General features: G+C 38.1%; 4 protein-coding genes and 1 long non-coding RNA gene across 6 annotated transcripts; 3 read left to right on the forward strand and 2 right to left on the reverse strand.

The window, feature by feature from the left end:
* Positions 1 to 232: 232 nt before the first annotated feature.
* Positions 233 to 1,259, reverse strand: LOC111808652 (blue copper protein 1b-like). The gene is made up of 2 exons (XM_023694768.2): positions 1,091 to 1,259; positions 233 to 555 (listed from the first exon to the last, which is right to left on the reverse strand). Exons 1-2 carry the CDS (start codon positions 1,257 to 1,259, stop codon positions 233 to 235), a joined length of 492 nt encoding a protein of 163 aa, XP_023550536.2.
* Positions 1,260 to 5,089: 3,830 nt separating this feature from the next.
* LOC111808008 (putative aminotransferase ACS10) lies at positions 5,090 to 9,550 on the forward strand. 2 transcript variants are annotated; one of them, XR_015411598.1, is made up of 6 exons: positions 5,090 to 5,758; positions 5,870 to 6,007; positions 7,183 to 7,343; positions 7,420 to 8,126; positions 8,672 to 8,828; positions 8,945 to 9,550. XR_015411598.1 is itself a non-coding variant. In XM_023693762.2 (4 exons), the coding sequence occupies exons 1-4, from the start codon at positions 5,264 to 5,266 to the stop codon at positions 8,273 to 8,275; spliced, it is 1,650 nt and encodes a 549-aa protein (XP_023549530.2). In that variant the 5' UTR covers positions 5,090 to 5,263; the 3' UTR covers positions 8,276 to 8,338. The 2 variants fall into 2 exon arrangements, 1 of the variants encoding a protein (XP_023549530.2); XM_023693762.2 differs by lacking the exons at positions 8,672 to 8,828; positions 8,945 to 9,550 and having other exon boundaries at positions 7,420 to 8,338.
* On the reverse strand, positions 8,449 to 8,967 carry LOC111808009 (uncharacterized). The gene is made up of 2 exons (XR_002817014.2): positions 8,826 to 8,967; positions 8,449 to 8,729 (listed from the first exon to the last, which is right to left on the reverse strand). It is a non-coding gene; the product is annotated as an uncharacterized LOC111808009 (long non-coding RNA).
* Positions 9,551 to 12,118: 2,568 nt separating the features above from the next.
* On the forward strand, positions 12,119 to 13,448 carry LOC111808709 (zinc finger A20 and AN1 domain-containing stress-associated protein 1). The gene is made up of 2 exons (XM_023694857.2): positions 12,119 to 12,324; positions 12,739 to 13,448. The coding sequence occupies exon 2, from the start codon at positions 12,754 to 12,756 to the stop codon at positions 13,258 to 13,260; it is 507 nt and encodes a 168-aa protein (XP_023550625.2). The 5' UTR covers positions 12,119 to 12,324; positions 12,739 to 12,753; the 3' UTR covers positions 13,261 to 13,448.
* A 3,680-nt stretch (positions 13,449 to 17,128) lies between these two features.
* On the forward strand, positions 17,129 to 25,381 carry LOC111808710 (kinesin-like protein KIN-UA). Its single transcript, XM_087117050.1, has 17 exons — positions 17,129 to 17,645; positions 18,415 to 18,515; positions 18,605 to 18,727; positions 18,811 to 19,218; positions 19,293 to 19,449; positions 20,208 to 20,357; positions 21,340 to 21,428; positions 21,532 to 21,735; positions 21,826 to 21,960; positions 22,031 to 22,162; positions 22,238 to 22,376; positions 22,997 to 23,089; positions 23,481 to 23,606; positions 23,709 to 23,834; positions 23,941 to 24,084; positions 24,772 to 24,900; positions 25,031 to 25,381. The coding sequence occupies exons 1-17, from the start codon at positions 17,462 to 17,464 to the stop codon at positions 25,189 to 25,191; spliced, it is 2,601 nt and encodes an 866-aa protein (XP_086973176.1). The 5' UTR covers positions 17,129 to 17,461; the 3' UTR covers positions 25,192 to 25,381.
* The last annotated feature ends 105 nt before the right edge of the window (positions 25,382 to 25,486 follow it).

The raw sequence follows: 25,486 nt of genomic DNA on the forward strand, positions 1-25,486 counted from the left end.
GAATATTTAGTAAAAAAAGAGTTAATCATAACCATGGAAAGTCAAACTCTAAAGAGTTGACGCCACGTTAATAGTACATTAGAAAGAATCGAGAAAAAACTAAATTTATTCATGACTCGTCAAATTAGGAAAGCGACCCAATAAAACCCGAAACAAAACGTAATCAAATATCCGATGCTCAAACAATCAAAAGCAAAACAATAAAATAGATGAATGACATAAACATTCCCTTCTAAGCCATCATCATCCCAAGAATGGCAAGCACCACCGCGACGAACCCAATTTGGCCGGAGAGAACCGCTTTGGTTGCTGCCGATGGTGGCGGCGGTGCTGGCGAATTGGCTGGAGCCATATCCATCACTGTAATCACAAGCTTCTGACTTTGCCCACAGTGGCCATCTTTTCCACAAATGTACCATTTCTTTCCAGACTTTGCCAGAAAAATGGGGTCGTTTCCAGTGCTGAATGGAGTCTGGTCAGCTGGGACTGTGCAATTCTGGAAGTCAGAGGCGTTGACCTTGTACACATTGTGATCTCCTGCTGGGTACTTGAAAACTGAAAAATAAATAAATAAATAAATCAGTAAATATTATGAATCACGACTCCCCGCAATAGTATGATATTATTAGTTTGAACCTAAGCTCTCATGACTTTACTTTGGACTTGTGAAGAGGCCTTAAGTGTTGAGGATTATTAGGAGTGAGTCCCACATTAGTTAATTTAGTGGAAGATCATAAGTTTATAGGTGAGAAATGTTATGTACGAGACTTTTTGGGAGCTCAAAGCAAAGTTATGAGAAGTTATGCTTAAATTGAACAATATGCCCTAAACTTAGCCATGACAATAGAATCATCAAATATTGAACAAAGAATTATGAGCCTGGAAGGTGTAGTCAAAAGTGCCTAAAGTGTCGAACAAATAGTGTACGTTGTTCGAGGACTCCAAAGAAAGGAGTCAAGCCTCGATTAAGGGGAGGCCATTGAGGCTTATAGTGTTTGAGGGGAGGATGTATTACTTATTGATGATTTCCTAAATTAGTCAATTTGTGACTAAATAATGTAAAAGTCAAATTTATTTACGAACAACTTACTGAGGAAATCTCCGACGTAGAATGTCTTGCCCTGAGCCCATGCGGTGTAATTGACATTGGTGTTCCAGCCAGCGTCGTCTCCGACAGTGTAATTAGTGGCGAGAGCCGAAGGGGTGAAAATGGCGACAATGGAGAGGAAGAGGAAGAGATGAGAGGTGGAGATGGCCATGGGAGGAGATTGATGAAGTTGTGAGATTTGGAAATGGGTTTGATTTTTGGGTGTGAGAGGAGATGGAAAATGAGGCATATTTAAAGATAGGTGTGTGTGTGGGATGGGGGGCGCCGGCCATGGACGGCCGGGCTGCGGGCTGCTGAATGGGCGCTGAAGCATACAAGAAGACGGGTGGGGGTGGCTTTTGACAGCTTGTGGAGAAACGCCAGCGGCAATGCAACTGCTTAGAAAATTTATTGGAGATGTTTACAAAGGCATATATATATATATATATATACTTCTAATTGCATTGTTTCAACACTTGGATCTCTATGAGTTTACTCCTTAAAAATATAGTGGAAAGATGAAATAAGTCAAAAATACATTTGAATTCTTAATTAAATATTAATTTATTGTTTTATTTCAACGTTTTGGAAGGAAACAATAAAGCTCGGTGACACATTTGATGGCCCCAACGTTTTTTCTGCATTCCTATGACTACATCTTGTGCAATATGATCAAGTTACTTACTCCTCGCTTCTAAGACTGAAAATTATCCCCATTAAACGCCCTTAACTATAGAGTTCTTATGATTGAGGTACTAGATTTCTTTTAAGTCTTTCTTAGTCGTTTAAATCGCTCTCATTCGGATGTGGGATCGGTTTATTTACATACCCCTCTTTTACTCGGTGTCATCTAAACTATTTTTCAAAAAAACCCAACAAAAAGAATGATTATATAATTAATCAATTTTATGCTATATATTTGAATTTCCAACGCTAACCATGAGAGTTTCGTGGCTCAAGCAAACTATATCGTTGGCCTCTATGGTAGAATCAATCGGGGCTTGAGAGGCGGTGGTTTACCCTATGGCAGATTTCAGCGGTTCGAGTCCGCTTATCTCCAACTCGTGAACTTTTAGTCGATACAAAGCTATATGATAGAACTCCATTTTTCCAATTCGGCAGTTCGATCTATGATTTATCATTCATGGACATTGATAAGGATCCTTCCATTTAGCAGCACCTTAGGATGACATAACCTTCAAACGAATAAAGACTTACCATGGATACCTAGGCACCCAGAGACGCATAGTAAGCGACAATGATTCGGGGAGTTGAAAATAAGTGTAGATTCGAAAATTTCCGAATAGGTCAACCTTTCAAACTTATTGAATGTTTTTCGGTTGGGTTTGGTTATTTTAATTATATTTATAGTTTTGGTATCCCAAAGATGAATTTGGACATTTTGGAGCTTCATGTTTTAGTATTTTATATAATTAAGGATAAATTTATGATCATTTTTAAATATTCTTTTAAAAGTGTTGAAGTATAATCAAAATTTTAGATAAATGAAAGAACAGTCAAATTTATTGGTCTTGATATATTTATACAATGCTGAAAATAAATGCCTAAAATTTCAATCCCATGATCATATAATAATGCCAGCAAGAACGGCAGCCACCACCACCAAAACCCCAAGATAGGCGGAAACAGGGGATTTGGCAGCGGCACCGGACGGCGGCGGAGCGGTGGCACTCGGACCAGGCAAATGCGATGGTGGGATGTTTTGGCTTGGAGCTGGAACGATTGGCAATTGTGGGGTAGTTTGATTCTGAGCAGGCGACTGCGCTGAAGGAGAAGGGGCGGGGGGCATGGGTATTGGCAGAGCAGGGACGAGCGCCGATGGAAGAGTGGACAGGGGGTGAGCGAACTGTGGGACGCTGGCCGGGGGTGGCGGGTTCTCCACTGAAATGATGAGCTTCTGACCAGACTTACAGTCGTGGCCAATGGTTGAAATGAACCATTTGAACCCAGGAAGAGTCAATGGAACGAAATCGTTTCCGGTATTCAATGGCCGTTGATCTTTAGGCTTCGCACACTTCGAGAACGTCGAGACGTCTACGTCTAGCACGTTGTGCACACCTTTCTTGTACCTGAATACTGCAAAAAATAAAAAAAAATTCACATCAATTGGAGAGGAAAACAAGCGACTGCAAAGACGTTGGGCTCGAACGAGAGTAGATTGTGAGATCCCATATGGGTTGAAGAGGAGACCAAAACATTTATAAGGTGTGAAAACCTCTTCATAACAAAAGTTTTAAAAACCTCGAGTAGAAGCCCAAAATAGAAAGTCAAACAATTACAATATCGGCTAGTGGTGGACTTTGGCTGATACAGTTGATATCAGAGCTAGACATCGAGTGTTGTGCCGACAAGGACACTAGGACCTAAAGGGGTAGATTGTGAGATCTCATATCAATTGAAGAGGGGAACGAGTGTCAGCAATGACACCGGAGCCAAATGGGGTGGATTGTGAGAGTGATAATAGAAACCTCTCACTAGAACACGGAGTGGTGTGCCAACGAGGGTGCTGGGCTCTAAAGGGGTAGATTGTGAGATCCCATATCGATTAGAGAGGAGAACGAGTGTCAACGAGGACGCTGGCACCGAAAATGGGTGAATTATGAGAGAGATTGTGAAAATCTCTCAAGACACGTTTTAAAAACTTTAAGGAGAAACCTATCTATTAGCCGTGGGCTTATATTAAAAATTCTTAATTAAGAACGTAAAATTATGGTTTGAAAATTAAACTCTCTCTTCATCTTTGATTCATTTCGACTCGAAACAATAAAAAAAAAGTCGAATATACCAATTAAGGACAAACTAACAACAAAGCATGAACAAAGTTACCTAGGAAATCACCGACGAAGAACGTTTTGCCAGCAGCCCAAGACGAGTAGTCGACTCCAGTGGTCCAACCACTCCGATCCCCGACTGTATGATTGGTTATTGCCGAAACCTCATGAACCAAAAATATGGGAACGACGAGGAAGAAGAAGAGGAGACGAGAGAGGTCGGCCATTTTGAGATACCATTTTGGTGCCATGGGTATTTATAGACACTATTTATTGAGCCCTTTCATGCCATGGTCCCGACAACAAGAAAAGATAGGGTTACGGTTTTGGACCGAATAAGGTTTATATAATAAGGTTTTTTTCTATGTCATCTTATGTGTGTTCATAACCAAGGATGTTAATAATTTGTTAATTACTATGCCAACTATGCTCCAACTTCTGTACCTCTTCATTATCGATCCAATATTTTAAATTTTATCTCTCTCGATTAAAAATTTCCTATAAACTTTTAATTATGTCGCTATTACAAGAATAGAAAACCCTTAAAAACGCCCTTTAATTACAAAAAAATTCATAGAAAGAATTTGTTTCGTATATTATTTTTAATATTATAAAGAAGAACTAAACGTTGTGAATTATAAATTTTTTATATTTTAGATATTATTGTAACATGTATTATTGATAAGTACGATTTTTTTTAAATGATTAAAAAAAACTTCGATAACCCAACCCAGTACACTAGGTTGTGTGTGAACTATATTCGAGTTTGAGTCACTAATCCAACTAGCCCGAAATTACAAGTTAATCAAAAAAGGAAAAAAAAATCAGTCCAACCTAACCAGAATACACCTTTATTAAATATTAATAACATTTTTTTTTTTATGAACTAAATTATTATATATTAAATTGTTACAAAATTCATTTCCCAACTTACCATTTTTTAAAACCTCTATTTTTAGGAAAATAATAGAAATAGTATATTAAAAATGAAATTTGTTATGGAATGTAATTATATTTATTTTATATTTTCTAATAAATGATTATTGAAAATAAATGTGCTTTATACAGCTTATTTCTCTCGCACTAAAAGACAAAACAAAAATTTGAAGATTACGCAAAGGGTATTATCGTAAAATACTAAATCCTTCAAGTCCGAATTAATTCAGCTCCGCCTTAAAGCCAAAAGAATCGGCGCGGAAAATCCCGATGTAATATAAAATAATAAATTCTTTTATTTTTTTTGAAATTATTTTCGAAAGAAAATGTTCGAATAATTCAACCTTGTCCGCCGGGACTCTGCTCGTCCGTCGAGTGTCGGGGAAACGAAGTCCCTTGTGCCATCTTGGCGGCGGTTTCGGTTCCGGCGAATTGGAATGACTCTGCAATGACCCAGAGTCGATTATTCCGGACGCACAATTCTAAACCTGACGAAGAAGCAGAACCCGCCACAAGCTGTGGTGGAAGAGCCGCCATGAGAGTCGTAGTACCTCTGCAAAGCGTCGTTCAAGGAAGAGGCGGCGTTGTTTTGGGCTCTGTTATTCCGTGCGTTCTTTTCTACTTTCTTCAACTCTACTTGAAACGAAATCGGCCCGACCAGACCCGGGACTCTCCGCCGTCGCCGGAGGCGGATTGTTCAGGGAATTCATCGCTGTCGTCGAGTAATCAGTTAGTGGAGCTCTCTGTGCTCCCTCGAACATCGTCTCGGACCTTCCTCTCGCCGAGGTCGAGCGGGCATGTTTGCGTTTCGGGTCGGGCTAATTCGATTGCTAGAATTGGGGATTCTTCGATGTTCGTTGGAATGAGGAGGTTCCTGGAGGACTCATTTGACGAATTCGATAATCCGACAGGGATTATTCAGCTATCTGTTGCTGAGAATAAGGTGGGTGGCTTTATGCTTTTTTGTTGGTTTGAATATGTGTCAGCAAGATTAGTGTTCTTTATTTCTGGGTTTCTGTGTTGATGATTGTGGATGTTTAATTAAACGATGAAGTTATCCTCCGACTTGGTGCAAAATTGGATGACGGAGAATGGAAGGGATGCTATATTTGGAGGAGGGAATCATAATGAGCTGAGTGTAGCTGGGACTGTTCGTTACCAGCCTTCAGATGGATTGCCGGATTTGAAACTGGTAATCAAATTTTTGTCTTCTCTCTGTGATTAATGTTTTGAATTAGCTGCGTTGCCACTTGCCTGTATGAATTCGTTTTTGACATGGAGAGATTTAGTAGCTGAAGAAGTTTGACTGGCTCTGTTTTTATTCATTTTTTATTATTGTTCTTAGTATGATTTATGAATGGCTTTTGGAGACTGCAGAAACTGTTCTTTGGTTGTGTTTAGATACTGCAGAAACTCTGTTGAATCAACCTTGGAACACCATTGTGAAAGTTATACTGAATGAAGTGGTGAGATTTCAATATAGATGAAGAGTATAATGGTTAACATGTTCTATTGTTGTAACAACCCAAGCCCACCGATAGCTGATATTGTCCTCCTTGGGTTTTTCTTTTCGGGCTTTCCCTCAAGGTTTTTAAAACATGCCTACTAGGAAGAGGTTTCCACGCTCTTAAAAAGAATGATTCGTTCTCCTCTCCAACAGACGTGAGATCTCACAATTCACCCCCTTTTGGGGCCAGAGTCCTTGACACTCATTCCCTTCTCCAATCGATGTGGGTCCCCCCAATACACCCCTTTTGGGGTCCATCATCCTTGCTGGCATACTGTCTCGTGTTCACCCCCTTTCGGGGCTCAACCTCCTCATTGGCACATCTCCCGGTGTCTGGCTCTGATACCATCTGTAACAGCCCAAGCCCACCGTTGGCAGATATTGCCCTCTTTGGACTTCCCTTCAAGGTTTTTAAAACGCGTTTGCTAAACCTTATAAAAATGATTCGTTCTTGTCCCCAAGTGATGTAGGATCCCACAATTGTATTCAATTGAGTGCCACCTTTGAGCTAGGACCTTTCATTTCCTATATAAGGAAATTATAAATACTTTTCGAACGCTCCTCCGATGTTAATGTTTGATCCAGATAGTTATATCTCCTGAAAGCATTCCCTTTTTCATATTAATAACTTTACTGTTAGCTTTGTTACCTTTTCTTTGTTAACCTGTTAGAGAAGATGTTAGAACTTCCTCCATAACTTGTAGGCATTGCCATTTTGATTACTTATCCGCCCCACCCCCACCCAACCCCTCATTGGAGTTATGCTAGTACTAGTACCTCTTGTTTATTGTATTGCATTTGCTTGGTGAGTACCATATGGAGCTCCTTATAATGGAAGATTTGATTGGTGAGTACCACAGGCTGTGGCAAGTTTCATGTCTCAAGTTGTAGGGAACTCTGTCTCATTCATCCCTTCACAATTAGTATTAACAACTGGAGTGACCTCTGCAATTGAAACACTTTGCTTTTGCATAGCTGACCCAGGACAAGCGTTTCTCGTTCCAACGCCATATTACCCGGGGTACTTGTTCATCCTCTATCATGATATGTTTTTATAGTTTCATCTACAAAACTTATATTCTAAATCACAAACGCAGTCTGGACAACGATGTAAAGTGTCGAACTGGGGTGGAGATAGTACCAGTTCCGTGTCGCAGTGCCGATAACTTCAGTTTAAGCACAACTTCTCTTGATCGAGCGTTCCACCAGGCAAGGAATCGCGGCCTTAAAGTTCGTGGAATTATAATCTCAAACCCTTCAATTCCAGTTGGAAACCAACTACAAAGAGAAACACTCTACAACCTTTTGGAGTTTGCCAGGGAGAAAAACATCCATATAATATCAAATGAAATACTTGTAGGATCAAGTTATGGAAGTGAAGAATTCGTGAGCATGGCTGAAATGATCGACTTAGACGATAGCGATCAAGGACGAGTACATATTACATATGATCTATCCGAAGACATGTCACTTCCTGGTTTCAGAGTTGCTGCAATCTACTCTTCGAACGAAAATATCCTAGCTGCTGCTAGAAAACTGGCAAGGTTCTCATCTGTTTCTTCCATAACCCAGAACCTCCTTTCTTCTATGCTCTCAGATAAGCAATTCATCCAGAGGTTCATTCGGATCAGTCGAGAGAGGCTTGGAGAAACGAATCGTAAATTTGCTGCAGGTCTGAAGGAACTCGACATCAAATGTATCAAGAGCAATGGAGGTTTCTACTGCTGGGCAGATATGAGCAAGCTAATCGGCTCGTACAGCGAGAAAGGCGAACTTGAGCTCTGGGAAAAGCTGTTGGATATAGGTAAAGTTAATCTTACCCCTGGCTCTAGCTGTAGTTGTATTGAACCAGGATGGTTTGGATTCTGTTTTACAACTTTGATTGATAACGAAATACCTATCGTTATGGACCGAATTCGAAAAATTTCCGAAGCTTGTAAATCTTATACTTGAACTGCTATTATTGTTCGTTCTTAGCTTCCATAGTTTTCTATAGTAGAACTGGATATTTCTGAACCTTCCTCAGTTGATATCATGTTGTGGACTATACTTGAGTTCTTTCTTCTCGAAACGTCGGTCGTTTCGACCGTGTTTAGCTAAGACTCTTAATCTACCCAAGTAGAGAATCGTCGAAATTGATAGTTTTTCATTTTTTTTATGCAAAATAAAGGTACTAAAGCAATGAAACAAGCAAGACTAGCAACCCTGATGATAATCACATCATTTTCTCTGATTCAAATGTGGGAATTTTTTCTGAAACTCAGTCATTAAAGCTATGTTCTCTTGATGAAGGATATTGGCTTTCTCTCTCAGCTTATCATTCTCTTTGATTATGGTCTGATTCTTCAGATATAGCTGCAGATTCTTCAGCTCAATGTCTTTCCCCAGCTTCTCTTCACATCTCCTCCTGATAAACACAAAAACAAAACCCCCATCACTTTCAAATGAATCAAAAGGCCCCCAAAACATAAAAGAAGTGAAATGGGTTCTGTAAGAAAGCAACCTGGTAAGCCTTAGAACTTGAAGTTTGGATCTTTTTGATCGTCTCTTGTTCTTTGAAGTCTGAATTTGATGGAATAGAATACTCTGCGTTGCTCTGATGCACATTATTCTTCTATGCAGCTTCTTAACTTTTGCCCTTCCTTTCTGCGTTGAATAATGTAAGGAAGTTGCAGGGGAAACAGTAGGACTAAAGCCAATACTTATATAGACCGTGTAGACTCACGGGACACCATGTAACAGCCAAAGCTCATTGCTAGTAGATATTATCGGCTTTGGCTCGTTACGTATCGTCGTCAGTTTCATGGTTTTAAAACGTGTCTACAAGGAAAAGGAAGGAATATTTTGTTCTCATTTCCAACCGAGGTGGAATCTCACAATCCACCTACTAGTACACTGCTCAGTGTTTGCTCTGATACCATTTGTAACAGCCCAAGCTCACCGCTAGTAGATATTGTCCGCTTTAGCCTGTTACGTATCGTCATCAGCTTTACGATTTAAAACGGATCTACTAAAGAGAGGAAGGAATGTTTCGTTCCCCTCTTCTCATACCGAGTAAGAGAGATAGAGAAAGCAAATTGTACTAATAATGTGCTGGTGGACTTCTGATTAAGCATTCTTTATATAGGCTTAAATCCTTGGACATTGTTGATAACTAGTGACTTGTGACACTGCCATATAATGATGGAGCTCCAACAACAAAGTTAATCTTAGTCGTCGGTTCTTTTATGTGCCTCTTTACCTTAAGTATCTATTAGACGAGATGCTTAAAAGATGGACCCGAGCACGCCTTCATTATTTTGGTTTTGAATATGAAGTTGGGAAGAGTCAAATGGAACATTGAGGACCTTGAGGTGAGCCCATACTGAGGGGGTTGATGTGTTTGACACAGTGTGAATGAAGGTATGATGCTAATTTGTATACTTGTGTGTGACTGTATTTGCAATGAGCCTTCTTTTGTCCTTCCACATTACCAAAGCTCATGATGATGCTCCTCTCTCTATTCCTTCTTCCATTTCAATCATACTCTCCTTTTCTCCCACTTTCTTTCCATTTCCATTTCCGCTTCGCTCGGTGCGTTAATGATCGAGAGATCTCTAATCATCCATCTTGTTAAGAATAAGGGTATTCATATGATTTGAGAATCGGACTAATTTCGATTATCCAATTCAAATCATGAAACTTCTCCCATCAACGTGGGGTCTCACAATCCACCTCCCTTTGGAGCCCAACGTCGTTGCTGGTACATCACTCAGTCCACCTCTGATATCATTTGTAATAGCCCAAGTCCACCATTAGCCGATATTGTCCTTTTTGAACTTTTTCTTTTGAGCTTTTTCTCAAAGTTAAGTCTGTTAGGGAGAGGTTTCCACACTCTTATAAACAATGTTTTGTTCTCTTCTCCAACCGATGTGAATCTCACAATTGTGAATTCTATTCGAGTGGGTCGAGTCATCAACTCAACCAACCCAAAATTGGTTCAAAAAGATTTTCTAACTCAAATTGTTGTATGTCAAATTTTAGGTTGGTGTTACATGATAAAATAGTATATTATTTTATTTGTGATTTTTCATGAATATTATTTTTTTTTTAAGGAAGAAAAATAAATGTACAGAAAATCTCTATAATTGAACCTATTTTATTTTGATAGCTTACATTCAACATTTGGGACAAATTATACTTTAAAATAATTTAATTAAATAATATAACGTTGAAATTTCAAATATGATGTACTATTTATTTTGTTATTATAAGGTAACATTGAAAGAAAATTTATGTTAATGCAAGACATATAGTTCATTAAAAATAATAAAATTGCCCTTTTTTCTTTTTCAATTAATTTTAATCATTTTTAAAAAATTTTGTCCAAGAAAATTTAGGATATGAAACTTTAATTTTAGATATAAAAAATAAAATAAAAATTAACGCAATAGTTAATGAGTATAATTGAACACCATGAATAATTAAAATGACAGCAAATAAATAAATAAATTACTAATTATCACTATATTAGTGATTTAATATATGAAACTGTGATGTGATGCTGTGATGCTATTAGATAAATTTTATATAATTGGCAAAATTGTAATTTCTTGAAAAAAAAAACCATAATTACGAAAATAGCCTTACACCCTCTATTTCAAAATATAAAAATTAATAACTTAATTACATAACACATATATTTAAATTATAATCTTTAACAGCCTAAGCCGACGATAAATATACAATTTTGATATGTACTTAAAAGTCTTAATAATATTTATCTTTTTTTTAACTTTACAAAATAGTTTTTAATTTTTAGGTAATTTTCAAAATTTTCATAAATATTCTAAAATGTCAAACATGTGTCCATATATGTTTCTTATTAACAAAATTAACAATTTTTTTATAATCAAAATGCATAACATAAACCTTTTAATAAATTTTATAATTAATTACTAGAATAACTTAAAAAATTAATTACTAAGTAATACTTTTTCGATTAAAAATATAATCTTACATTAATTATTAAACTAATGCGTGTATAATCCAATGCTTGAAAATCAATACACTGATCATGTGGGGTAAAACGGGTTCACAAGAAGAACTCGAAAACCAACTATTTCTGAATAATTCCCCTTCAAACCAAAAGGTTCGCGGTCTCTAGGCCATCCGAGCCCGACCCTTTAAAAAAAAAACGTTATATGCCAATCTCAGAATAGCACCTAGCTATCACGACCCTTCAATAACATGGACCCCACACATCTAATAATAAATATAATAAGATTCATTTCCCTAATCGTGTGACTGGCCACATTCTAACACATTCATAATATTAAATAAAAACCCCAATTTTAGAGCAGCTGCTAAAGATTGTATAAAGCAAAAAACTCTTACTCAAAACGTGGGACCATAACCACCGGTTTAATTAGTTAAGTTCGAACCGAACCTGTTTGCGGTTCAGACACTTTTGTTTAAAAGGTGGGGTGGATAGGAAAAAAGAAAAAATAAAAAAATAAAAATACGTTAAAGAATATTTTAATATTATATATTTAATTCTCATACCAACAAGCCGAAAGATTAAATTACCAAAACGCCCATTCGTGTTCTCCAAGCAATCTTCACGAAAAACTCCATGAGAAAAACAACCGTCCGTATTCAGACATCCCAACCGTCCGTTTATATGATTATCCCGTGATTAGAATAATGTGAACGATCTAACGGTTGAAAATTGAGTCTACCGTAGATCTGGCGTATTGTAACATTACCCGCTCCAAACGCGGAAATAATGATAAACAAGGGATAGCTTGTTGAATTGGTAATTATCCTTATCGTTCCATCAGCCCCTAAACCTCACCATACTCGCCTCGTTTTTTCGCTGCTGCGATTCTTCGTCTCCATTCCTCGTTCACTCGGTGGGTTTTCTGAATCTTCGATTATATTCTAATTTCGGATTCGAATTTGTGTTCCAGAGGCAGGGTTTTGGAGTTTTGAGTTCCTTTGATCATCTCTTAGCTTAAGAGGTATGGATTTTCAAACGCTGTTTGACTTTGATGTAATCGGAATAATCTAGATCGCTTATGTTTGGATGTGAGGAAATTTTGGGTTTCTTAGAATTTTTTTCTTGGTTTCTCGTCTTCTTTGATTACTCTGATTTATGGGTGTTTTCGTTTTGATCTGTTTGATGATTCTGCGATTCTGTGCAAGTTATGATGCTGGTGGACTGGGTCGAGTTCTGATTTTTTCTAGGAAATTTTCTGGGTGTACTCTTGCTTGACGAGTTCTGGATTTTCTTACTGTATCTGGATCGAATTTTATTGGGTTTTTTTTGTTTGTTGATAAATTTAGGGTTTCAAGCATGAAAAGGGGAATTGATTACAGATAAGTTTGATTTTAGTCATGATTTTTGTGTCTTTTTGTTTTTTCTAAAATTACAGCGAATTTGGTAAACTATGGGTTCGGAACAGAACGATGGCACAAGCTACCAGCCATCGGAGCCGAAGATCTGCGCGAACAACTGCGGCTTCTTTGGTTCTGCCGGTACTGAGAATCTCTGCTCTAAGTGCTACAGAGACTCTCGAATCGAAGCAGAGCAAGCGGCTTCGGCAAAAGCAGCGATGGAGAAATCCCTTCAGTCGAAAATCTTAAAGCCGTCTGAAGGTAATTCTCCGGTCGTTTTCACCGAATCACCGGTGGAATTAGCTTCATCGACATCGTCCACTGGAATTCCCCTCAGCAGTTCCAACAAATCGCCGTTGCCGGATGTTCCTAACCGGTGCCGGAGCTGCAATAAGAAGGTGGGATTGATGGGGTTCAGGTGCAAGTGCGAGAGAACATTCTGTGGGATTCATCGGTACCCAGAGAAACACGACTGTTGTTACGACTTCAAATGTATTGGGCGGGAGGAGATCGCCATGGCCAATCCTGTGGTGAAGGCCGACAAGGTCGAAAGGTTCTGATTAGGGATTTGGGTATGGAAGTGGGTAAATTCTTAGTGGGTTTGTTGCTATGATTCATCTTCTGGGTTCTATTTTGCGTCTGTTTGTCTGGGCTGGTTGGGTTCACGGTGGATTTGGGGAAGCTCTTTGCTTGGTTTGCTGGAAACTTAGCTACTATGATCAATAATATGCAGTTTGATTCCTTGCGATTCTGGTTTTGTTTTCGTTTTCGTTTTGAGTAACGTTTTTCTCTAGTGTTTGTAGAGATCAGGCGGTGTTCTTATGAATATGAAGATGAACACGATCAAGCATTCTTCCGTGTTCTTCTTCGATCAAACTTGAATTTCGAAGCGATGGGCTTTCGGAAAGTTGAGACTTTGTTGTTGTGTGCAACCCATCTGCGGGAGTTGGAGGTTCTTTTGGCACGTTCCAAGTATTGGTGGAGACTTTTCGTAACGATGGACGATGGACGGTATCAAAATGAGAGTGATAACAAGTTATATATACCAATATGAAGCATCTTTTTTGGTGATTCAATTATAAGAACTCTAAAATTAAGTGTGTTACATGGAGATTGATTTTCGCATAAAGCATGTGAGGGGACACAACACGAAAAATGTACTCAAATCTAGATTTTGAATCTTAGGTATTAACCATGTCATAGGGACACATTCGAATCTTTGATATAAGTTCTTAATTATGTCGAAGGATTGAGGCCATCGGGACATTCAAATATATATTTATTATATCAATTAAAATTTTAAATTTTTTTTTTTTTGAATATATACATTAGATTTATAGTTGTTGTGATTTAGATATGATATTATTAGGAGAGGTAAAATGAATGAATTTTTTGCTAAATTATGTGACACAAAGTATTATAATTGAAGATTATTATTTGTAGAAGCTTGAAAATGGAAGGCCAATTATTGCAAAAATGAATTGAAGTGGTTGGTATTATATGTCAACATATACTTAATTACTACCTATCCATCTACCCAATATTTCATGTTCTATTAAGTTTTTGATAGTATACGTTTATTATACGTTTATTGTATTGGACTTTCTCTCTTTTCGACCAGACGAAGGATATATAAATTATATTCAATCGAGCTTAGTGTTAGGGTTATGCTCGTCTAGGACGTATTGTCTATAGCTGCATGTCAACCCTTTATTTGTTTTCATATTGTATTGCTTTACGTATTTTCTGTTTGTACGATCGTTCGGAGAAATCATGTTTGAGTCTACTAGACCTGAATTGCCTCAAAATATATTATAAGGGGACCAAGTAGTCATCGAACCTCCCTCAACCAAGTATTCTATTTTCTCTTGTCCACATGTTTTCAATGCAATTGACTCACATTACTTAATTTCAACTTGTTTTCTACAATTTCCCTCAACCACGTTTTTATAACTTTTTCTATCAAAACGTGGCTCGAGACTCGCCATGCGTTAGAATTGACAGCAAAGTTCAATTTTTACATGACTAACTTGTTCACTGAATGAGAACAAACGACACACAATCGCCAAGTCCACTGCTTTAAAAGTGCGATTGTGACCCTAACAATAGGTTAGGTTGAAAACTCCCAATTTTCTCTTAAATTCTAAAGGTGGTTTGGTGATGTTTCTCATTATTTAGAAACATTTTCAAAATTTTGAAAACAACAAAATCAAATTTATTGATTCTTGTTTTTTTTTTTTTTTTTTTTTCAAACATAAATAAATATATTATTTTTACTTTTAAGTACATTATAAATATAATATAAGCTTTTTTTAATATTTAATTTTTAAAAAATAAAAAAAAAAATGACTACTACACATGTTTATGTTTTTTTTTTAATAGAATGTAACGAACAAAAGCAAGATTTTCTTTAATAAAAAATAAAAAACGACAATTTTACTGAACGATTCCTTATAAATCTTTCAACATTCAAGCTTCTATCAACAATAAAGGCATCACCATAAAAAGCATATCTCAATAAAGTCTCTATGCTTTCACTTTCACGTCACCCTTTCTTCTCTATTAGGTCGGTTGTTCTTAATATCTCATTCATATCTATCTTCTAAGTCAAGCAAAGAAGATATATAATATATATATATATATATATATATATATATATATATATATATATATATATATATATATATTTTATGAGCATACATCAGTCGGGTTGGATTGAATTTAACTTTTATTGAACCAACATGCAATTTTGAAATAATTGGGTTAGTGATCCGAATCTTATTCGAGTCATTCGAATCACCAACCCAACCATTTATTTTGAATTGGGTTAGTTCGTGATCTTAAAGTTAAAGTGAAAGGAAATAAATGATAAAGGGCGCAGGGCCACTTGGTTTAGTGGAGATCAGGCAGCTACATGCTTAAGGTATGCAAATTGGTGGAGCAGAAGAAAAGGGTCTGGCTGTGGCTGTGGCTATGGCTGGTCGTATCTCTTTTTGATAGCCATGGTATGTTCAAAGAATCTAATGCCAATAAAACTTGACAGAAGTCGGCCTTGGCCGTACCTCAAGAGTGTGGAAACCTCTCCCTACTGGATCGCATTTTAAAAATTTGGAGAGAAAGTCCAAAGAGAATAATATCTACTCGCGGTGGGTGGACTTTTACAAATGGTATCAAAGTCAGATACTAAGCGGTGTGTCATCGAGGACGCTGAGTCCCGAACGGGAGTGGACATAGGGTAGTGTGCGAGCGAGGATGCTGAGCCCCAAAGTGGGATGTGCCAATGAAGACATTGGCCCTAAAAGGGGTAGTAAGATCTCACATTGGTTGAAGAGATAACAAAATATTCTTTATGAGGGTCTGTTAATAGACAGTTGTGGTATTGGGCTGTTACAAACCTTGAACCAAACTTGTTTGGTTTTATGTCTATTACATGTATAGGACACGGGTTCATCGTTTTTTTTTTTATACTTATGAATGACGCTTTTGTCTCTAACGAAATCGTCGAAGATTTGAATCTCCACTTTGTTTTATAATTTTATGTGTAAAAAACTTATGTTGACAATGTTATGTCAAGGGATCGAACTTGTAACTTCGTGATCGAAGATACGCATGTTAATCAGTGAGTTACATTGATATAATGCAAACGTGTTGGAAGAAAAATCGAACATGGAGATCATAAACGACCCTCAACTCACGCTATAATTAATCACCATCGAGAAGCTACAATAAATAACTACCTTGACTTCTAAGCACGAGAACAACAATCACATAGAATTACATAATGAATATCCCTCAAATTCAACTAGGGATTGAAATCTCTTAGAGAATTACAACTTCTTCCTCCTTCGAAATTCTGCACAATCACTATATTAACTCACACGAAACCCAACAAAAATAAAAATGTAACCAAGATAGGTTCGTGATACTATAAACATTTAGTGTCGAACAACACATCGAGTGAACACTTGTCATGTTTCTCTGCTACTATGTCTTGTTTTTGTTTTTTTTAAATAGAACGAAAAAAGTCACTTTTAGAATGAAATACTTCTCCTTTAAACTAACTTGATCGAGATCTAATCATTATGTTCTTTTTTTCATAAAATTTGCTTAAACATCACACACGTCTGGAATGTTTAAATTTTCATCCGAAAAAACAATATCATAATTTAAAGACTAATGGGTCGAATTAAAATTTAATAATACAATTTTAAATAGTAATTGTTTTAATTTTTAAATCTTTTATGTTATGAAATTTTTTTTTTTTTTTTTTAAATGCTGTGAGGTCAAAGTGGTAAATTCGGATGCCCATGATGAGATGATGATGGTTAATGGGTTATGCGACGTGATTGGTTTTGTTAGTTGATACTCTTCACGAGACGGAACCCGTAATTAGTTAATATGAAACGGCGTCGTGTTGGTGCACACGATTGATTCTGAGCTTTCTTCTTCAATTGCGTCTGGTTTACCCACCTTTTCTTGCTCGTCCTGTCTCGGAGCTTGAATGAATTTGGAGAGGGAAGCAAAAAAGGGTATTGGATTTGCATTTGACTGAATCTCATCCATCCCCCACACGGCGAAGGTCCACTTCCACTTCTACTGCTTGTTCTTGCAGCTCCCACGCTTCGTTTACTGCATTTTGGGGCTCTTCTTTTGGGTCCCATTGTTCTTTTCTCTCACTCTCTGTCTCTCTGAAAGCAAAAATACTCTGTTCTTCAATGATCTTGTAAACCCATTTTCCCAAATCTTCTATGTCCTCTTGCAATGGCCGCTTCTGGGGGTACTAGTAATAGAAATGGCGCCAATTCCAGAAACTCTCTTAAGCTCGATAAGCCCTTTTCTCCTAATTCCAACCCCAATTCTTCTCTTAAGTCAAAGTCTCTTCCCAATTCTGCTCTGAGACGCAGTAGCCCTGCATCTCTTGGTGCTGCCAAGAATGACGGTGGAGGTTTGTTCTTTGCTTTTCTGCTGCTTCTTTTTCTGTTTTTTGTCTTGTTTTTTTTTTTTTTAAATGGTTTATGGAGGTTTTGAGTTTAGATGTGTACGAGGAGAACTAAACATTTCTTATAAGAGTGTTGAAACCTCTCCCTAGAAGAGGCGTTTTAAAACTTTGAGAGGAGCCAGAAGGGAAAACTCAAAGATAAACTAAGGAAAAAGAAAAAAGAAATAGCAACAATATCCGTTAGTGGTGGGCTTGAGTTGTTACCATTAGTATTAGAGCTAGATACTAAGCATACTAAGTAGTGTGCTAGCAAGGACATTGGGCCCCAATGGGATGGATTGTGAGATTCCACGTTGGTTGGAGGGGAGAACGAAACATTTCTTATAAGAGTGTGGAAACCTCTCCTTAGAAGATGTATTTTAAAACCTCGAGGGATACCTCAAAAGGAAAAGTTCAAAGAGGAGGACAACATTTGATAACGGTGGGCTTGAGTTGTTACATGATCTGAGTGGGTTGAGTGGGTTGGTGCATCCAAGTGATTTGAAATTGAGGTTATTGAAAAAGGGTGATTTTGTGTTGATTTCTTGCATTGAAAAGCAAGAACTTCGTTTTTGAACAAGAATTGGTGTTATTCAAGCCTTTCAATTCATAAGTAGTTAGCTTTCCATAGTCAAGAAGGGTCAGTTTAATGATGTGATTTTCCTTTTTGACACATTGTTCAGTTCTACACAGTTCTAAGTTCATGGTTTTTTGATAAATAATGAATTGAGTGCAGTTCCTGGAAGAGTTCGAGTAGCTGTTAGATTGCGACCACGCAATTCAGAAGAATTGATAGCTGATGCTGATTTTGCTGATTGCGTAGAATTACAGCCAGAGGTACAATGAACCCAATATTACACTAATAAACACCTTTACCATTATTATACTCTTAATGGATTCCATCAGAAAATCACACTCTATTTCAGCTTAAAAGGTTGAAACTCCTGAAGAACAACTGGGATTCAGATACTTATGAGTTTGATGAAGTGCTAACTGAGTTTGCATCTCAAAAACGTGTTTATGAAGCCGTGGTGAAGCCTGTTGTGGAGGTATGTTTGCATTAAATTTTCAGTCGACATCATAATCTTTGTGCAACTCCCTTTGAGTGGCCGGCCATTTTTCTTGTCCTTAGAGTGTATTGGATGGCTACAATGGAACAATTATGGCATATGGACAGACTGGTACTGGTAAAACGTATACTCTTGGAGGACTTGGAGAGGAAGACACGGCTGATCGTGGAATAATGGTGCGTGCTATGGAGGACATCTTGGCTGAAGTTTCTTTGGAGACGGATTCTGTCACGGTATCCTACCTGCAGCTTTATATGGAGAGCATACAGGACCTTCTTGACCCTGCAAATGATAACATTTCCATTGTTGAAGATCCTAAAACGGGAGATGTTTCGTTACCTGGGGCTAGCCTTGTAGAAATTAGACACCAGGAGAGCTTTGTGGAACTACTAAGATTGGGGGAAGCTCATCGTTTTGCTGCGAATACGAAACTAAACACCGAATCTTCTCGTAGTCATGCAATTCTCCTGGTACTTTGAGGTCTTTAAATCTCTCAAAAACTGCTAGTAGTTCATGGAAATTTGATGTTTACTTCTTGTTGAAGGTACATGTAAAGCGGTCTTTGAAGGGAAGGGATTCAACTCTGGGAAGTGATATTGGTGGGCATTCTCATTTGGTTAAGACCTTGAAAGCTTCTATTGTTCGGAAGGGAAAGTTAGTGGTGGTGGATCTTGCTGGTTCTGAGCGCATCGACAAGTCAGGTGTGTATATGCTCTATGCATAGGTTGCCTTTTCACCACTCACTTTGTTAGGAATCACGACTCTCCACTTTGAATATAAGTTTTCATTGCTTTGCTTTGAGATGCATTCATTACTTATAAATTTATGATCAACCCCTTAATTAGCCGATGTGGGACTCCTCTTCCAACAATCCTCAACAATCCTTCCCTTGAACAAAGTACACCGTAGAGCCTCTCGTGAGGCCTATGGAGCCCTCGAACAACCTCCCTTTAATCGAGACTCGACTCTTTCCCTAGAGTCCTCGAGTCCTCGAATAAAGTACACCATTTGTTCGACACTTCAGTCACTTTTGACTACACGTTCAAGGGTCCAAACTTCTTTCTTCGACATTTGAGGATTCTATTGACATGACTAAGTTAAGGGGATGACTCTAATACCATGTTAGGAATCACGACTCTCCACAATGGTATGAGATTGTCTACTTTGAGTATAAGCTCTCATGACACTGCTTTGAGTTTCCCCAAAAGGCCTCATACCAATGGAGATGAATTCCTTACTTATAAACCCATTATCAACCCTTTAATTAGTCAATGTGGACTCCTCCTCTAGCAATCCTCAACGCACCAAACAAATTTTACCAACTAGGGTCTATTCAACAAATTTTACCAACTAGGGTCTATTCTTTTTGTGCTTACTTCATTTTAGATTTACATTGTCTTTCAACATTTTCATAAGAAAAGTTGCTTTCTCAATGATATCAATGTGTTTATTGAGGCAGGAAGTGAAGGACATACACTTGAAGAAGCCAAATCCATAAATCTCTCCCTGAGTGCATTAGGGAAGTGCATAAATGCACTAGCCGAGAATAGTGCACACGTTCCAGTTAGGGATTCAAAGCTTACAAGGTTACTCCGGGATTCATTTGGTGGTAAGATCTGATTTTGATGTTGTTTTAGCTATATCTTTACAGGTCAAATTTATAATCCTAAATTATGTTGTCATTATTGTTCAATGTGACTCTTATAGTCTCTTGTGTACGCAAAATCTAGTTTAAAACAACTTTGCAAATATCATGGTGAAGCATCCGGTTTGAACAATCAATGGAATGGATAAGGCTAAGATAAGGGTCTGTTCATAATCCCTATTCAAATTACATGTTTGACTGATTAAGAGAGTGGGGAGGGATTAAAAAACTCGTCAATTCTTCCCTTCGTTCCTTTTATCTTGGACATCTTGTTCAATCTGGTGAAGGAGCAAAGCCGAGGTTCAGATTTTCGGTTTCTTCTTTTCTTACCGTTCAACCTGGCGAAGGATAATTGTGTTGTAGAGTGGATTAGCAGCATGTAAAGGCAAGGGTTTGCAATTTCGTTTCAAAAAATCCTTTATGTGAGAGGGTCATGCCCCTTCAATGCTTTCCTCAATAGATCACCAATCTTGAAATTCATCTTCCTTAAACTTCATATGAAAAGCAGAATCTAAATGGAAAAGGATCAGCATTCCATATTTACTCATTGGTTTTGAATTTATCAGAAGAGATAGCTAGAATCTGGGTTAAAGATTAGAAACTGTCCCAATCCAACTACCAATTATCTACCTACTCATAATCTACGTCGTCCTGCCAATATAAACATGATCGAGCGGACATTGTCGAGTTGGGATCCCTCCCTCCTTATCACGCTAGCCGGAGAAAAGGGGAAAACGGACGGTAGAGACATGGTTCGAATTTAGGAGACTGACGAGATTGAGTCCCCACCTCGAGTTCACATGCTCCAATTGGATTATTTTTACGAATATATCCCAACCTCCAAACATTGGCCTCTCTAATTGTGTTCCTAGAACAGCTAGAACTTGGTTTTACTCATTGGATTTGAATTCTAATCATGATATCTGGCCATGCAAAATTTTAACAGGAACAGCTAGAACTTCACTGGTTATTACTATTGGTCCATCACCTCGCCATCGTGGAGAGACTACAAGCACAATAATGTTTGGCCAACGGGTAGGTTATGGGTGCTTAGTTTTTGACAGGTTAATAACCATTACTCTCAGTGTGATCTATTCCATTTCCAAGATTCTAATTTCTAAAACCTTTTACCCCTCAGGCTATGAAGGTGGAAAATATGGTGAAGATAAAAGAAGAATTTGATTACAAAAGTTTATCAAGAAGATTAGACATTCAATTAGACAAACTGATAGCCGAACATGAAAGACAGAAGAAATCATTTGAGATGGAAATTGGAAGAATTACCAAAGAAGCACAGGATCGCATATCTGAAGCTGAAAGAAGTCATTCGAATGCACTGGAGGTAACAAGGGTCCTTTTAGATTGAAAGACCTTGAATGATATTGGGTCCTTTTAGATTGAACAGTTTCATGTCTGTTCTTGAATGATATAGGGTTCGGTTGAGTGTGCTGATGAGGAAGCTGAGGAGCTAAAGAATTTGGTTAAAAAGGAAACGCTTTTGAGGAAGGCAGCTGAAGAGGAAGTTAGCAATCTAAGAACTCAAGTAGCCCAACTGAAGAGATCAGAGGTATGTTTTGGCATGCCCCACCTCTCCCACTTTTTACATAAGGCTTTTAATGGTGGCTTTTATGTGCTAGACATCTTGCAATTTGGAAATCTCTAAGCTTTGCAAGTCTCTGGAAGATGAGCAAAATCAGAAAAAGAAACTAGAAGGAGATATAGCTGTTCTACAAACCCAGTTGTTGCAATTGAGCTTTGAAGCTGATGAGGTATGTTTTGGGTTAGTGTTTCTTGATCTTGTTTGTGTAGCCTTGTGTTTTGACAACAGCCTACTTTATTTGCAGACCAGTAGGCGACTGGACAGAGGTGAGCCTGGGAAAGTCCTCGGTTCTATAGATTCTCTCGTGCAACAAGTTAAGCACTCACAGGCTCAAGAGCCTGGAAATGGGGAGAAAGCTTCAGTTGCCGAACTCTTTGAGCAAGGTATAAGAACTACAAATCTCTATAATAGTATGATATTGTCCACTTTGAGCGTAAGCTCTCGTAGCTTTGTTTTTTTGTTTCCTCAAAAGGTCTCGTACTAATGAAAATGTAGTTCTTAGTTATAAACCTATGATCACTCCCTTAATTAGCCAATGTGAGATTTCTTTCCAACAATTCTCAACAATCCTCCCCTCGAACAAAGTACACCATAGAGTCTCCTCTGATGCCTATGGAGCACTCGAACAGTCTCACCTTAATTTAGGCTCGACTCCTTTCTCTAGAGCCCTCGAACAAAGTACACTTTTTGTTCGACACTTGATTCACTTTTGACTACACTCTCGAGGGTCCCAACTTCTTTGTTTGACATTTGAGAATTTTATTGACATGACTAAGTTAAGGGCATGGTTCTTATACCATGTTAGAAACCACGAATCTCCAGAATGGTATGATATTGTCCACCTTGAGCATAAGCTATCATAACTTTGTTTTTTGTTTCTCCGAAATGACTCATACCAATGGAGATGTATGATCATTCCCTTAATTAGCCAATGCGGTAATCCATCCCAACACTTCTATCACTTTATTTCAAGCTGTTCATTAATTCTATAATATTTTGACAGTGGGACTGCAGAAGATCTTGTCGTTGCTGGAAGCTGAAGATTATGACGTCAGAATTCATGCTGTGAAAGTGGTTGCAAATCTAGCAGCTGAAGGTACCAAAAATCATTACAATGTTCACTGACAATCTACATTACTTCTTTGCTGTTCTTTCCTGTCTTTTAAAAGATACTCTGACTTGAAATCGTTAGGCTTGATTAAAGTCAATATTGAAGCAGAAATGGTCTGTGGCTGTGATATTCAAAGTTGGGGAGGAAAACGAAACATTCTTTTATAAGGGTGTGGAAATCTCTCCCTCGTAGACGCGTATTAAAACTTTTAAGGGAAAACCCGAAAGGGAAATATCTGCTAGCGGTGGGCTTTGGCCATTACGCTTCTTGTAGTTCCCGGTTTTGGAATGCAGCATTTTAACTGTCAGCAATGAACAAATGTATTATAGTTCTTACTGTGAAAAGCGCAGTGATATGCTTACCTCAAAATATGTAGAAACAAATCAGCAAAAGATTGTAGAGGCTGGCGGCCTTTCATCCTTGCTGATGCTACTCAGAAACACAGAGGATGAGACGATACACAGAGTTGCTGCTGGGGCAATTGCAAATCTGGCAATGAATGGTCAGTTTGTATTCCTTGTTGGACCCTTGATTCCACTTGCTTTTCTGCTTTTTTAGGCTGAGATTTCGTAGCTCCTAAGTTTTGCCTTGTCTTTCCCATCAGAGACCAACCAAGAGCTGATTATTTCCCAAGGGGGCATTAGCTTACTGTCCATGACGGCTGCCAACGCTGAGGATCCCCAAACCCTTCGTATGGTTGCCGGAGCAATCGCCAATCTGTGCGGCAATGGTATGTGTTGATCTATGCAAATTTATGTTCATCATTTGTTCCTGCTGGTCTAATATTCACAATCCGACATCACTCTCACTACCAGTTATAATATTATGTTATCCAGATAAGTTGCAGAAGAAGTTAAGGGGCGAAGGTGGTATCAAGGCATTGCTTGGTATGGTAAGATGCAGACATCCTGATGTTCTTGCACAAGTTGCTAGAGGAATTGCGAATTTCGCAAAGTGCGAGTCGAGGGCCTCTATACAAGGTAAGCCTTCAAGTTCGGGGTCTCTGTTAGGAATCACGACTTTCCAGAATGATATGATATTGTCCGCTTTGAGTATAAGCTCTCATGTCTTTGCTTTTGGTTTCCCCAAAAGACGTCACCCCAATAGAGATGTATTACTTACTTATAAATCCATGATCATTCCTTTTACTAGCGAATATGGGACTTCCTCCCAACCATCCTCTCCTCGAACAAACTACACCATAGAGCCTCCCATGAGGCCTATGAACCCTCAAACAACCTCTCCTTAATCGAGACTCGACTCCTTTCTCTGGAGCCCTCAAGCAAAGCTCGAACAAAGTACACACCCTTTGTTCGACACTTGAGTCACTTTTGACTACACGTTCGAGACTCACAACTTTTTTGTTCGACATTTGAGGATTCTATTGACATGACTATGGTAAGAGCATGGCTCTAATACCATATTAGGAATCATTGACTTTCAAAATAGTATAATATTGTCCACTTTGAGCATGGGCTCTCGTGTCTTTTCTTTCGGTTTCCCCAAAAAGACCTCATACCAATAGAGATGTATTCCTTACTTATAAACATACGATCAACCCCTTAATTAGCCGATGTGGGACTCTCCACCAACAATCCTCAACCGTCTCGGTCGCCTGGTTCAATATAATGTGAACTGATCGTGGTTTGGGTTGTTGAAATGAACAGGGAGCAAGGCTGGAAAGTCTTTCTTGATTGAAGATGGAGCACTCCCATGGATTGTACAGAATGCCAACAATGAAGCATCAACGATCAAACGACATATCGAACTGGCACTCTGTCATTTAGCACAACATGGTAACCTCAATCCCTCGATCTCTCTGTCTTGTCTGAATTATGTCGCTTAGCTGAACCAGAAACCTCAAAAAAAAAAAAAAAAAAAAGAACATAAACTTGAAGCAAACCCACGACATTGGTGATAATGCAGAAGTGAATGCAAGGGACATGATGAATGGAGGTGCAGTGTGGGAACTGGTTCGGATATCGCGGGACTGCTCACGGGAAGACATAAGGAGTCTTGCGCATCGAACATTAATATCCAGCCCCACATTTCAAGCTGAAATGAGACGATTACAAATAGATCATTGATTTGACACAAATATTCTCCTTTATTATCACAATCATTTCTGAAATGGCACCAAACTCAGCTGCCCAATTCTTGTCATCAAAGTAGTGTAGAGGAACACTTGGAAGCTGGCCTCATCTCTAATTTCAAACTTCAACTGTGTAAATTCATATACTAATTTTTTCTTAACAACTATGAAATTTGTATTATTTAGTCCCTAAACTTTTAATTTCATCGTAGATGCAAAACATGAAATAAAATTACAATATGATCGATTACTAAAATGGCACGTCTGTTTATATACATCGATCCATCCAA

The sequence above is a fragment of the Cucurbita pepo genome, chromosome 13, assembly GCF_057944985.1.
Source record: "Cucurbita pepo subsp. pepo isolate OVF chromosome 13, ASM5794498v1, whole genome shotgun sequence".
Taxonomy (NCBI): domain Eukaryota; kingdom Viridiplantae; phylum Streptophyta; class Magnoliopsida; order Cucurbitales; family Cucurbitaceae; genus Cucurbita; species Cucurbita pepo.